The sequence below is a fragment of the Pseudonaja textilis genome, chromosome 4 (genome assembly GCF_049901715.1).
Source record: "Pseudonaja textilis isolate UNSWEBS1 chromosome 4, rPseTex1.2, whole genome shotgun sequence".
In the NCBI taxonomy this organism is placed as follows: domain Eukaryota; kingdom Metazoa; phylum Chordata; class Lepidosauria; order Squamata; family Elapidae; genus Pseudonaja; species Pseudonaja textilis.
The window spans coordinates 62382796-62396502 of NC_141993.1; the positions used below are offsets into that span (position 1 = coordinate 62382796).

General features: G+C 36.4%; 1 protein-coding gene across 1 annotated transcript; it reads right to left on the reverse strand.

The window, feature by feature from the left end:
• On the reverse strand, positions 1 to 5852 carry CCDC195 (coiled-coil domain containing 195). Its single transcript, XM_026701657.2, has 3 exons — positions 5573 to 5852; positions 2953 to 3187; positions 1 to 991 (listed from the first exon to the last, which is right to left on the reverse strand). The coding sequence occupies exons 1-3, from the start codon at positions 5850 to 5852 to the stop codon at positions 871 to 873; spliced, it is 636 nt and encodes a 211-aa protein (XP_026557442.2). The 3' UTR covers positions 1 to 870.
• Between the last annotated feature and the right edge of the window lie 7855 nt (positions 5853 to 13707).

Consider the following 13707-nt stretch of genomic DNA (forward strand, 5'->3'; position numbering starts at 1 on the left):
TTGAATACTACTAATTTTCCTAAAATAACTCTAGTACAGTAAAACATTGAATTAACAGACTCCAAGTTAGAGGACTTCAGATGCAATGGGAAAAATATCCAAGTTTTTATCCCCTGAAATAAGGAATATATCTATTGCATCCTCTGGATAAGATACTTACGGTAAGAATACAAAACCAAGAAAAATAAAATGATGTTATTTTATTCACATATTTATGCCATTTATATCTCTTCAATCACATACCAATAAGATTGAAACCAATGGAGCACAAAAGAAAGTTATATGGCATATTTTTATGATTGCAAATAAATAAATCTAACAATGCTAGAAAGACATGTTTTTTTTTCCTGCAAGGTTTCCCATTTGGAAGGTTATTTAGAAATGCACATATGATAAATAGTTAATTTTCCATTTTTTTCTATGCAAATGTTTTGAATAGAATAACATGAATATATTAGTGAAACCAATGGTTCTGTCCATATAGTTTTTGTGATTTTGCTTTTTTTGCTATATAAGCAATATTATTTTAATATGTCAATATTTATGACTTGAATGTTAGATGAACAAACTAAGCACTTTAAAAAAAAAGCTAGAGAGGAAACTGTTGTTCTAGTTAAGTGCTGTTTAATGCAGTCCTTTAACACACTGGATTTTTTTTTAGCATGGATGTGAAAGCTGTCCCGATGGTGTCTGTCAGATGTTTTCTTGTCTTCTGCTAGAAAAGTCAGCCAGTGATCTGAAACATTATTTGCTTGGGAGGTTCTCTGAACGTATTTGCCAAAGTACTTTGCATGAAATAACCCAACTCCTGGGCTACATCAAGACAGTTTATTCCCCAAATCTCTGCAGGTCTTCTAAATAGTCCCCAGTTCACATGTCCTTTTCAATAATGGTGCTTAATTGTTTTGGGTTCTCACTTTGTAAGCATTTGAAAGAATCTTGATTTCCTGAATAAGGCGACAACAAGAAACTGACAGCCTTTACTTTCCCTCTAGAAAAGAAATGCATGCAAAAGATTTTAAGTAAAAAAGCCTTGTTTTAATTTCTTGAGCAAAAACCTATCAATGCAATGCACTAGATTTATTCCTGCAAATGGACCCCACCTCAAACACTCATCTCCAGTAGAAAGGTTTTGATGGCCTAGTGCTTGGAAAAAGAAAATGTGGAAAATGAGATGTTCTGTATAAAAGCAATGAGTGAAATATGCCAACTGTTTTTTGTTTTTTTTACTTTCATCGGGGGTATGCTGTGTCTCCAGCTTCAGGCCACATGCTTGTTTCAGTAAGAAAGTACTCAATATACACTTGTACAGAATGATAATTATATTCCACAAAGGAGCCATTATGTTCTGCACTTCAGCCTTATAAAGAATTCCCATTTGGAAATATGTCTTCCAAAATATTAGTTAACCTTGGCTGATATTAAAAAGTTAAATAAAGTCTGGTAACAGTTACAACTGGGTAATACTTGGATGGGAAATCCATTAGGAAATGCTATGTTGGGAAAGTTAAAAAAAACCCAAACCATCCTAGTCATGTTCAATTCAACAGTCATCAGCATGTTGTTGTCTTTTGCATAATAAAGATTCCATTCATGTATAGCTTCAAGAAACTGGATATCTTCCTTGGTCATGCAAGATAGGGAATTCTATGAAATATCTTCAGGATTGGAAGAGCAGTTCTATATGTTTTGGGCCAGGTTATCCAATCCAGGGGAAAATGCTCATTGATACCCTGATAGTGACCCGCAAAGCCAACAACATCTAAGATACCTGCAGTACTTTTGTGTATATGAATCAAGAACAATTATATATAATATTGTGTTGTAGGTTACCCAGTTGCTTTGATAGTGATATGGGTGGCATAAAAATTTAATAAATAAATAAATAAATAAATAAATAAATAAGTTAGCAATAGCAATATAATTTATATACTGCTCCATAGTGCTTTACAGCCCTTTCAGCAGTTTACAGAGTCAGCAACAATCTGGGTTTTCATTTTACTGACTTTGGAAGGATAAAAGGCTGAATCAACCTTGAGCCCACTAGGATTGAACTTCAAATTGTGGGCAGAATTAGGCTGCAATACCACTTTATAATCAGTTATTGATTCTACCTGAAAATCGGGATGCTACACTAGGAATGAAATCCTGTTATGTTTATTTAGTTCAACCCTTCCCCACAATAGTAAATAGGTCTATAGTGCATACCATCAGAGCAGAAGTGGTCAAAATACAGATGTGAATTTACTGAAAGACTTCTGGAAGATCTGCAATAGTTCAGGAAGCTTTTTTAAAAAAATTCTCAACTGTTTAATAGTAGCAGCAATTAAATACCTGTCTTCTACCTTGAAAAACACTGCTGACATGAAGAAACTGAGGTAAGAAAGAGTATCTTTGGAAATAAAAGGACTGTAAAGCATCAATCATTTTAAGTGATCAAAACAAATGTCTAGAGTCAAAATCTTTAATGCTTAAGCTGAAGCCTTTTGCTGCAGGTTCTGGTTTGTGGTACTAAGAACTATACAGAGTCAGAAAAAATCAGTCTGTTTCTCACCTTTGCTAACAACCAAAAAATGTCAAATGCTCATTTGAGAGCTGTTAAAAATAGATTTTAAAAAGGTGGATATAAGAGAAGATTCTTGAGAGGCCAATTTCTCCCACTTCTACCAACCTCCATGTCTCCATAGTCCGAAATTGGTCTGTCAACAATTAGCCCATTTTGTTACTAAACTTGACAGCACATTCTCAGGGTGCTGGGAGATTGTAAGTAGGATTGGCAGAAATTTTCAACAATATGCTGATTCAAAATTAACTTTCCATTCAAAATGTTTTAAAAGTAGAACTAATAAACCAAAATTTACTCATCTTGCTTACCAGATGTTTTCAAATCATTATCATTAGTTTTTTTTAAACTGAGCCTTATTCAACATTTTGTCATGTAATCCAACTTACCTGCACTTGAAAACTTGATCTTGGAAAGAACTGTTTTTACTTGATGAGATTTTTCCAAAACTTTTGTCTTCTTTGTTAGACAATGGTCCATCTGTAGTAAAGACTGGTGATTTGTTTATCCCCTTAAATTCAAGAGATGTCTTGAAAGGATTCTTCTTATCACTTTTGTGGTGTTTATTGCTGAGAAGTGAAGGCACAGATGAGATGGAATAACGCCTGACGGTCATAATGTTATCTGCACAAAGAACAAGCAGTATAAATGTTATTCCAGTCATATAGAAAATAAATAGTATTGTATTTATAATTGTAAGCCAACCAAGAGTCACTTGGTTGAGTTGTGTTGTGTTGTGTTGTGTTGCATATATAGTTGTATATCTGTTAAATAGCCACCCATGTGTGAGCAATAAACAGTAGGTAGTCCAAAATTTGATGGATATCTCACCACCATACCCAGAAACCATATGAGCATGACAAATGTGACAAACTACAAGAGAGAAATCAAAACAATCTATTTGATGTGGAAAAAGCAATAGACTACATGTGGAGAATTTATAATTCTATTATTGCTGTTGATTCTGATTCTTGCACTGCACTGCAATTCAATACAACCAATAATTAGGGATCATGGAAATTATAATCCAAACCTGGAGTTCATCTGGTTAGGGGGAATTATCCCACTTTGTTGGGAGCAATGTTAAGAGGCAAGTGAAGTATAATATAGGTATATTTATTCCAGTCTATCCATTTTAATTTTTTCCTTTCTCTAAGAAAAACTGGATAGTGCAGTTTTGGAATGGGATACTATGGTCACTACAGTAATCTAAATGGTAAATAATGATTTGCACTGCCTCCAAATCATTTGTTATCCAACCTGTTAAGATAGTTCTGTGATGGTCATTTCTTATCTAAAAAAGGAAATCAAGTGAATTTTTTTCTTCATAAAGGTGGTTTTGTTTAGATAAATAATTTAGGATTCACATTTCTTTAGAAGTTCTGGTTACCTAATTATTCAATATACTTGGAAAGAGCAACAGTGAAACATTTACTGCAATTGAGAAACTATTTTTAAATAGTCCTCTTAATTTCAGTGATACTTCCAAGGAAACACCTTTATGATTATTTCCTTGCCACTCTAATGCCTTTAAGATATTTTGGGTTACAATTTTCACAGTTAGCAGGCATAATGGACTTTGGGTATGTTTGATTTGAATTATTGATTGTGTAATACAACACATATGAAAACATCAATTTGAAAAAAAATCTATTGGGATTTGCAGCCTTCCCTTATCGGAGCATGTAAGCCTTATTTCATAAATTTATTATTATCACATACCTAGGAGAAATCCCATGGAATAAAATCTTATTTGTACTACCAGAATTATTATTTATAGTACTTTGCTCCACCTTCAGAGTTGCTCCTGGACCTTTGCTATTTCAAAGAGTTAGGCTTATTAAGTATACATCAGATAATATAATGTAATAAGTATCTGAAAATACCATAACAGATCCAAACCAACATGATGCACAGCTTTGTTACTTTCTATAGCTTTCTACTGACTGTGACCAAGTTCAAGTTTTAAAAAGTACATATCAATTTCTCACTCCCTTGGCTTATTTGTGCTCATAAACTTTTCAGGGAGATTACATTTCAGATTTGAAACTGTACATATTAGCTCTTTGAAAAAACTTGCTGAAGGAAATGTCAATATTATTGGTGTAGTGAGAACATTAATTTAAGCCACTACGAATAGAGTAAACCACTGTGACATACCTAGGCTGAGGTCTTATCCTTCAAGTAGACTGGGTGATTGTAAATCTAATTGCATGAGTTCCCAATTTCTTATGTGAGACAGATCTCACAAGATCACCATCTGCTGTTTTTTTCTTCAACTGTTCCTTATTTTTAAATTTGGGTGACAACTGTATTCCACATTCTTATTTGTACAGTGCTAGATAAAGGAAATCTGAACTATAGAAGAATAAATGGAACAAAGGAAATGACACTTCTTTCAGAGATCTCAGAGGAATCAAAAATATTTTATGGGTTCAAGCCAGTAGAGATTTTCTTGTGACATGCAATCTATGCTGCCTGGTGTCTAATTTTTTTTTACCATTTCTAAACAACCTTTAGAACCTTTTTGTTGCAAAACATTGTTATTTCATTAACATCTGCAGTTTCACAGATTATTCATGCAACTGGAAATATGGGTTGGGTGATATATTTCAGGCTTTGTTAGAAAATTTAGGTTATCACTTAAACTAGCATTTTTCAACTTCTTATGAGATCTTTTTTAAAGGGATGACAATCTTAGTCTCCAGATCATACAAGGAAATATGGAGGATGGAATTTCCAGCTCAATAATATTTGGGAACTGGATTTTGAAAATGGATAACTTAGTTCACACAATATTCTAAGCCATGATAATGTGATTTGTTTGATTTTAGCTGACTAGATTGTGTGAAATATGTCCACTAAAGTTAGGAAAATATTATTTAATAAAGCATAAATCAACATCATGTACAAATCCAGTTCTTGGCCTTGTTTCTCTTACTCCAACAAAAGAAGAAGACGAATCAGAGAGTCACATATTGTTCATTGGCAGTTTTAGTTACATGGTACCTTTTTGTTCCTGTAGAATCAAAGCAGAGTCAGCTGAAACACTCCTGCGCAGAGCCACTAGAGAACCAGTGGTCTCTTCATCTGATTTTGAGTGGCTCCAGGATTCTCCCTTTTGAGTGTTTTCTCTGACAATCTCTTCTCCCTTTGTTTCCTTCTGTCCACCAAACTGTAACTCCCCTCGGAGGGCTTGGTTTTCTTGTACTAGCTTGATGATCTTGGACTGCATTTCGTGGATGACTTGCATGAGCCTTTTGTGTCCCTCCATTTCTTCCTCCCACATGCTAGACTCCCAGGTCCAACACAGCTTTCTTTTAAAAAGAGACCAGGAATCCATAGTGAAGGGCTCAGGTGGCACATAAATGCATCCCAACAGAAAACACTGTCATCCTGCTTTCAGCATTGTGCCATCTTTCACCACTAGAAGAGCTTGGATAGACTGTCAAGCTTGAAGAGCCTCTCCATGATTTATTCATTCAGGGTTTCATTTTTCCAACTGAGCTTTACTTTGACAGTGGACAGTGGTGCAAAGTCAGATGGAAGCCCTTCCTGTAGCACAAAGCTGATTTGTGTAGAACAGTCACTACGAGAACTATTCATAGTCATAGAAGTATGCCCTCTGCATTTGCTTTGAGCCTCAGATTCAGTGGGTATGCTGAGCATTTCTACCCTAACATAAACCTGATTTAAGAAGTACGGAATGTTTTAGGTTCAGCATGATTCTGAGATGAATGCAAATTTATTCCACATGCCCCTTTTTATATCCACACTGAACATTTGCTTCACTGCTCAGCTCTTTGTTTGTTTTTAAGATTTTATTCCATAGAAACAGAAGTATTCCCGTATGCAGGACCAGCAATTCCCATTAAGGCATGACAATAACCACTCATGTATTACGCACAAATATCTTTCTAGCCTGTTCCAGTTGGTATGATTTGTGACATTTGCTTGAAAAAAAATGTGCATAGAAGGTAAGGGGAGACAGATCAAGCATGAATCTTGCATTAGAATTGAAAGACAATATCAGAGGCAGCTCCTGTTACTTACTCTTTCTGTGTAGGTGCAGCACAATATCCTGTACAGTCCTAAGACTCATCTCTTTCCTTTTTCAAGTTGGCATGACTATTAACATTTTGTACAAAAGTTATTTCCAAGGCAATCTTTCATTTTTTTTATTTAATTGTTCAAGAAAAATATATTTTGATTTATTCTGCAAAACATCTGACCATGATGAAAATCATGGCTTAAATACCAAGGAACATTAATAGAACATATCTATGTACACAGTGATTTATCATGTTCATACAGACATGACTGAAAGTTTACACATAAATTAGTAGTAACAGTATATTTGCAGCATTGAGAAAAATTTCCTCAGAAGAAATTCAGTTGCTGTCAAATGTGATGTGGACAAAATTATAAGGAAATGTGATGTGTGACAAGATTGTGAAGGCATGCTGTGGAATAAGATAATTTATTTGTCTAATGTAAAAAGGAACTTTGAGTGCAAAGCAATAAGTAGTGTAATATCATCATTGTACAACATGCTTATTGTTGCATTTCATTTGCATTGTAACAGCATAATGTGCCCAATGCTGCTTTCACTGTGGAACACCTCCCTGGAACTGTTCTCTGCTTCATTCATTCACTATGGTGGTGATATGTCCCAACCTTCTTCCTTTTCTAAGACTCTTGGAAAGAGGCTTTCCTCCAGAAAGAAAGTTTACTAAGTATGCTGATACCACTGAGGTGTAGGTGGTGGAAAGAGGAAAATCTTGGTCGACAAGGGCCACACCGGACTCTGTCAAGTGCTGAATGCTTAGGTGTGATTTTCATGTTTCTTTGTTCAAAGCCATTAGTTTTCCAGAATTACTTTTCAGGGCTCTGAAGGGACAGGAGTCATGTGTTATATAGCCACCTTATTTCAGCTTGTTGCTTGGCTCCTGATCTGACTATGTATGAATACTTGGTTATCTATTTGCTTTCTTTTTTCTTAATTTCTTACCTTATAATCAAACGCTGCCATGGAAATATACTGTGATATAGTTTGAACAGGCAGCAGCACTGCTTGGCTTGGCAGGGAGAGCAGGATGGAGTTATTTTCAGGGTTCCAGCTTTGTGTACACACAACTGTGATGGCCAGAGAACATTAGCATATGTGAAAACTCAATACTCAGCTGTTTTGGCCTGCAGGAGTTCAAAAGTTGATCTGATCTTGTGTTGGAAGCAGCCAGGTCAGGGGGGATAGCAAGGAAGTCATGTAGCTCTTTTGTCTTGGTTTAATAAAGCATTTTGAAGAGCAGATTGCAATAGATGCATACTGTATGTATGCAGTAGATGCATGCTGATGCATTTGCAGAAATGTATGCTTTAAATTTGCAGGCCCTACAGTAGGAATCCTTGGCTTCCAGATATGTGCACTGCCATCTTATCAGGCTGGAATGTTGAATACAAGAGTATTGCCTCTCCTATGAGTAGAGGTCCAGTTTTGCTGTGCAAAGCCATCACCGTAACTGCGAATCATCTTTGTGGACACAAGCTGAAACCCTGCAAGAAATTACGCCCATTCTATCTGGAAAAGCCAACTGATGGCTTATGGAGGCAAAGATTCAGTTTCACTATCATTTGCCAAATCAATGGCTTGTCAATGAAAAGCTTGATCTCTCCCACAACCCGTTCCCTTTTGCATAGACTTCTGCATGCAGATATGAACTGTGGCACAGATTTGTCTGGTTGTGCCTGAAGCAGCTCTGCGTTCTTATAGGACTCTGGGTTGTATATATAGATAAAGAATTCATTGAGATAAACTGGTAACTGGCACTCTCCATATCATCAAGAAGAAGCTTATTAGTTTTAATCATAGGAGGTTGTCACAATTCATGTTATTAGTTCAGGAGCACAGCATCTTTGGTTTAGCATGCAAAGTGAACCTAAATACCGTAACTTATAAATTATAGCAGGTCTCCTCATGTGGAGTGAATCTAATCAGTTGTGGCTAATCAGCAATTCCTGCCTGAAAGATTATGACTTAGTGCAATATGGAATCTAGTTACACTCTACTCAAATTGACATGATCCTAGAAGGGATTTAAGAGTTATCCTGCTGCTGCTGTAGACTCCATGAGGCACTCAGTGCAATGAAAAATAACACTTGAAATAAGAAAGTCTATAGAATATAACAAATAATTTTATATAATAGACAACCCTAGAAAAATGTAGGGTTCAGTACTGCCTGGACATGGAAGTTGCAAATTAACCCTTCTGATTAACTTCTCCTTTCAAAAAATACACAATCTCTTAAAAAAAAGTGTTTAAAAGAAACACTTATAAAATACCTCTTGACACTGTGAAAGCAGAGGCACCTTTTTTTCAAGCTCTTTCTGCTGTTATGGTAATGTCTTCTTCTAGTCTCTGCATATATGACTACAACACCCCCCGCAATGAAACCACAAGTTGGAGTCCCTTAGAAGTTGATGTCATAATAGATATTTCCCTACAGAGAATCAAAATTTCCAATAAATAGTTTTTTTAAAAAAAGGCACACACACATACATAGACAGACACAATATACCTTCAGTCCATATTTTAGCATTTTAGGTTCATGTTGTAGCCTTTAACTAAAGGAGGATGTGTTACGAATTTGGAATGTGGTTCCTAAAAGCATGTTTTCTGTAGACAGTGACAGTCACTTTGCTGTTGGAATTGCTAAATAGCTACTTCTAGCAATTTGCTATGCCAAGCCTAGCTCTGTGTTCCATAGTTTAGACAGCTCAACCCTTTCCTATTTTAATAAAAAAACTACATCACTTGACACATAATAATTGCATTGTTCAAACATATTCATTGCAAAACTCTCACAAATGGTGAATGCACACATTCTGATGGTAAAAACCTCTAAAGTGAGACAAGTTCTTCTGACAATATATTATGCAGAATTTCAGACTTAATTGACATGTAGTAGGGCTAGCGGTGGGAAATGTGTTTTTTACTCTTTTATTATTTATATTATAATCTTATATTACCCTTTTATTATTGGGTGCATTAATATTCCTGCTCCTAGTACAATTCAACACAGATAGAATCGATGAAAGTTGTTCTGAACTGATGGGAGTTGTAAACCAACATATCAACAGAACACCAGGTTAGGAAATAGCTGAGGAAGAAATGGGAAACCATGGGACATGCCTTGAAGCATTGTGGTTAAGTTAAGCATTTGGCTTCTTAAAATAAATAGAACTATCATAAGAGCTGTGGTGGTTAGAATGCAGTGCTGCAGGCTACTTCTGCTGACCAGCTACCAGCAGTTTGGGTCTCACCAGGCTCAAGGTTGACTCAGCTTTCCATCCTTCCAAGGTCAGTAAAATGAGGATCAGATTGTTAGGGCAATATGCTGCCTCTGTAAACCACTTAGAGAGATGCTGTAAATCACTATAAAACGATGTATAAGTCTAAGTGCTATTGCTATTGTTATCTGGGCACTGAATTCCCAAATGTCAGAACCTACAGGTAGTCCTTGACTTACAACCATTTGTTTAGCAACTGTTTGAAGTTACAATGGCACTGAAAAAAATGACTTACAACAGGTACTCACATTTACATAACATCCCCACAGTCACATGATCACAATTTATGAAAGTTGCAGCATCCCAGATAGCCAGTCAGGTCCTTCACAGCTGACAAGCAAAGTCAATGGGGGAATCTGGATTTGCTTAATGACCTCTTCATTCAATTGCAGTGATTCGCTTAATAACCATGGCAAAAAAAGGTCATGAAAACAGGCACAATTCACTTTTGCAACTCATTTTCTTTTCCATGCTCTCTCCACATTTTATTTCTATAATTAGAGAATAGATTGAGACAGTTCGGATTTTCCCAAACTGATCTCCTACATATGCCACATAATTAGCATTTGTTCTGTTCAAATTATCTTTCTAATTGAAGCAAACTTTTGATATTGAGCACCAAAGAACTCTCACATAAAATAAATTTTACTTCTTTTAGTCTACTCTTATTATTACTATGGTTGGACACAGTCAGATGATTTTATCCAGTATTTTTATTTAGTATTTCCTAAGAACTTGGAATAGGTAGATCTTGTTATTTGATACTGTTAAAATATATCAGGATATAAGCTGCTCCAAGTAAAGTTGTCTTTTGCAATTGACTGGTGATGATTATGTCAATGCCAGTGTTGTTCAAATGGTGCTTTGTTTTGGGATTGGACCCAACATACCTTGGGCTATTGTCTTTCTCTTCTATTCTGCTGTCTCCAGATATTACAACACCCTGACTTTTTTTGTCTTTCTGATCAACAATTGTTCAGTCTCGGTTGTTATGTTAGTATTATTTGTAGGGAATCTTTTTAAATGCAGAATTGTGCTTTGTTTTGGGGTAAACATATCATATGTTTATGTGTGAGTGACACCTGATGTTACTGATGTTACTGTTATTAGATTGTGAAAACTGCTGAATGAAGCCAGAAAAATACCTGTCCAAGCCACCCTGTAATTTAATAAACTTTCCTAGTAAACGTTGAGTATAATTAGCCTGCACAGAATGAATCTTATTAAACGTTAAATGCATTTTCCTCTAATTTGAAATTTAAACCTTTGCTTGTGGCTTGGTGTCATGGAAGATGCAATTGAACATAAAATATGCATAATTCTTAACTCCTTTAGGGGTGCTGGGATGACATCAACTAATGCATAAATAATAACTTAGCAGATTCAGAGAAGTTGCATTTGTCTAATTTGCCTGTGTGCAGAAAGCTCTTGCTATGGAAGTCTAAGGAAAGAAGACGCTATATAAAATTTAAAGTACTCAAAATTATCAGTTTCAGTCCACATAAAAATGGCTGTTCATTCCCCATTCCCATGATAGATTATTTGGCCTATGGGATTAATCTATTAATATTCCCTTCAAACCTAGTGCCTTTACTTCCTAATTGATCCATAGTACTGAAGCAAGGCAGGATAACACTTAGAAATCGAAGAACTCTTAAACAGAAATTCTGTTTTTAATAGACTTCCAAAACTACAAATTGCTGCAATAAGACTATGCTTTCTAATATAGCAATACAAACTTGGATAACCAAGGTGATTAGGGGACTGGAGGCTAAAACATATGATGAACGGTTGCAGGAACTGGGCATAGCTAGTCTAGTGAAGAGAAGGACCAGGGTAGACATGATAGCAGTCTTCCAATATTTGAGAGGCTGCCACAGAGAGGCAGGGGTCAAGCTATTTTCCAAAGCACCTGAAGGCCAGACAAGGAATAGTGGGTGGAAACCGAACAAGAAGAAATTCAACCTGGAAATAAGGAGAAACTTTTCTGACAGCGAGAGCAATCAACCAATGGAACAGCTTGCCTTCAAAAGTTGTGGGAGCTTCATCACTGGAAGTTTTCAAGAAGAGACTGGACTGCCATCTGTCAGAAATGGTCTAGGGTCCCTGCTTGGGTGGGAAGGTTGGACTACATGACCTACAAGGTCCCTTTCAACTCTGTTAATCTATTAATCTGTTAATGTTAAAATGTCTGACATTTATTTATTTAGCCTATTCATATCATAATGACTAGCAATATATATTAAGTGTCGCGTTGAGCGACCGGTCTGTTGTTTCGCCTTTCTGGTTGATTGCTGAATTCCTCTCAAAGAATAACCCTCGCAAGGGTGAGATTTAAAGTAGCCCTCGCAAGGGCGAGACAGTGGGACCCTCGCAAGGGTGAATTAGTCCTCGCAAGGACGAAGTTTAAAGTAACCCTCTCAAGGGTGAGAAAATAGCACTCGCAAGGGCGAGATAGAGTGGGACCCTCGCAAGGGTGAGGCTAGGCAAGACTCTCACAAGAGTGATTGCCAAGCAAGCACAAGAAATAAAACACACAAAACACAAGAAATCTTCAAAATGAGGCAGCACTTTGAGCCTGGGGGAGATGGGATTCCCTGGCTGCCCTGGAACAGATGGAAAAATCCGGGCCTCTCTGCTTCTCCTGCTCCTTTCTTCTCCTTTTTCCTCCCCCAGGCTTTTTGCTGTCCTCTTTTATTGTGCTAATTCAAGGGAGGGGGTCAGAGAGGAAATTTACAGAAAGGTAAAGAAATACAATGTTAATCTTTTTAGACCAGTTTACGTGACATGAGTCACATACTCTATAGCTGCTATTTTGTAACTGTTATAGACAGGCATATCTCCTTGGAATACACATTCTTGTCTGGGGTTATTCTTTTATTTAACTTCCTTCTTGTCAGTGCTTTCCTGCTGAGCTGAATACGTGCTTTCCAGCAAGATTTCTTCTTGTGGAAAAATACAAGACAGAACCAATGTAAAATAGTCACAATTAAGATTCCATCTAGATTAGTAGAACCCAATAAAATATAAGATAGATATAAGATCTATGTTAAAATACCAATGCCTGGGCCATCTAACCATTGAAGCATAGTGTTGTTTATATTAAAAAAATATCAGATACTGGACAAGTATATGACCTCAGTTTATAGCTGGTCACAATGTGATCTATGGTGAGTGGGATCCCGTTGTCACACTGAGGGTAGGATACTGTGCTCCATTTATAAAGAGAGTCCCAATAGACAGCGTGGGAGGTGCAAATCCTATTCAGGATTGTCCGTTGCTGACATGTTAGTTCAAAACCTGGCACTTTTTTGGGGTGTGTGTATGTCATTTATATGTCTTCCTATGACTGGATGCCCAGCAACCCAATTGGCTAATTGTTTTTATTCAGTCATTCAGTCGTATTTGCTCTATTTTTACTGACTATGAATGCAACGTTATTCCATAATTTTCATGTCTTGATTTGTAAGTAATACGTTCTTCTGACTGAAATTTTCCAATTCGAACATAGGAACAAAGTTGGAAGGGACTTTGGAGGTTTTATAGTCCAAACTTCTGCTCAAGGAGGAAATCCTATACCATTTCAGACAAATAGTTGTCCAATCACCTCTTAAAAACCTCCAGTGTCAGAGATCCCACAATTTCTGAAGGAAAGTCCTCCCACTGTTTAATTGTTCTGTGAGGAAATTTCTTAGCTCTAGGCTGGTTCTCTCCTTGATTAGTTTCCATTCATTGCTTCTTGTCCTGCCTTCAAATGCTGTGGAAAATAAGTTGACTCCCTCTTCTTTGTGGCAGA

What these genes read in the sequence shown, in the direction of transcription:
- CCDC195 (XM_026701657.2), bottom strand. Translation starts at nt 5,852, where the DNA reads ATGTGGGAGGAAGAAATGGAGGGACACAAAAGGCTCATGCAAGTCATC. An exon ending in GATTCTACAGGAACAAAAAG is followed by an intron (nt 3,188 to 5,572) that starts GTACCATGTAAC and finishes TTCTTTGTGCAG; the next exon opens with ATAACATTATGACCGTCAGG. An exon ending in GATCAAGTTTTCAAGTGCAG is followed by an intron (nt 992 to 2,952) that starts GTAAGTTGGATT and finishes TTTCTTTTCTAG; the next exon opens with AGGGAAAGTAAAGGCTGTCA.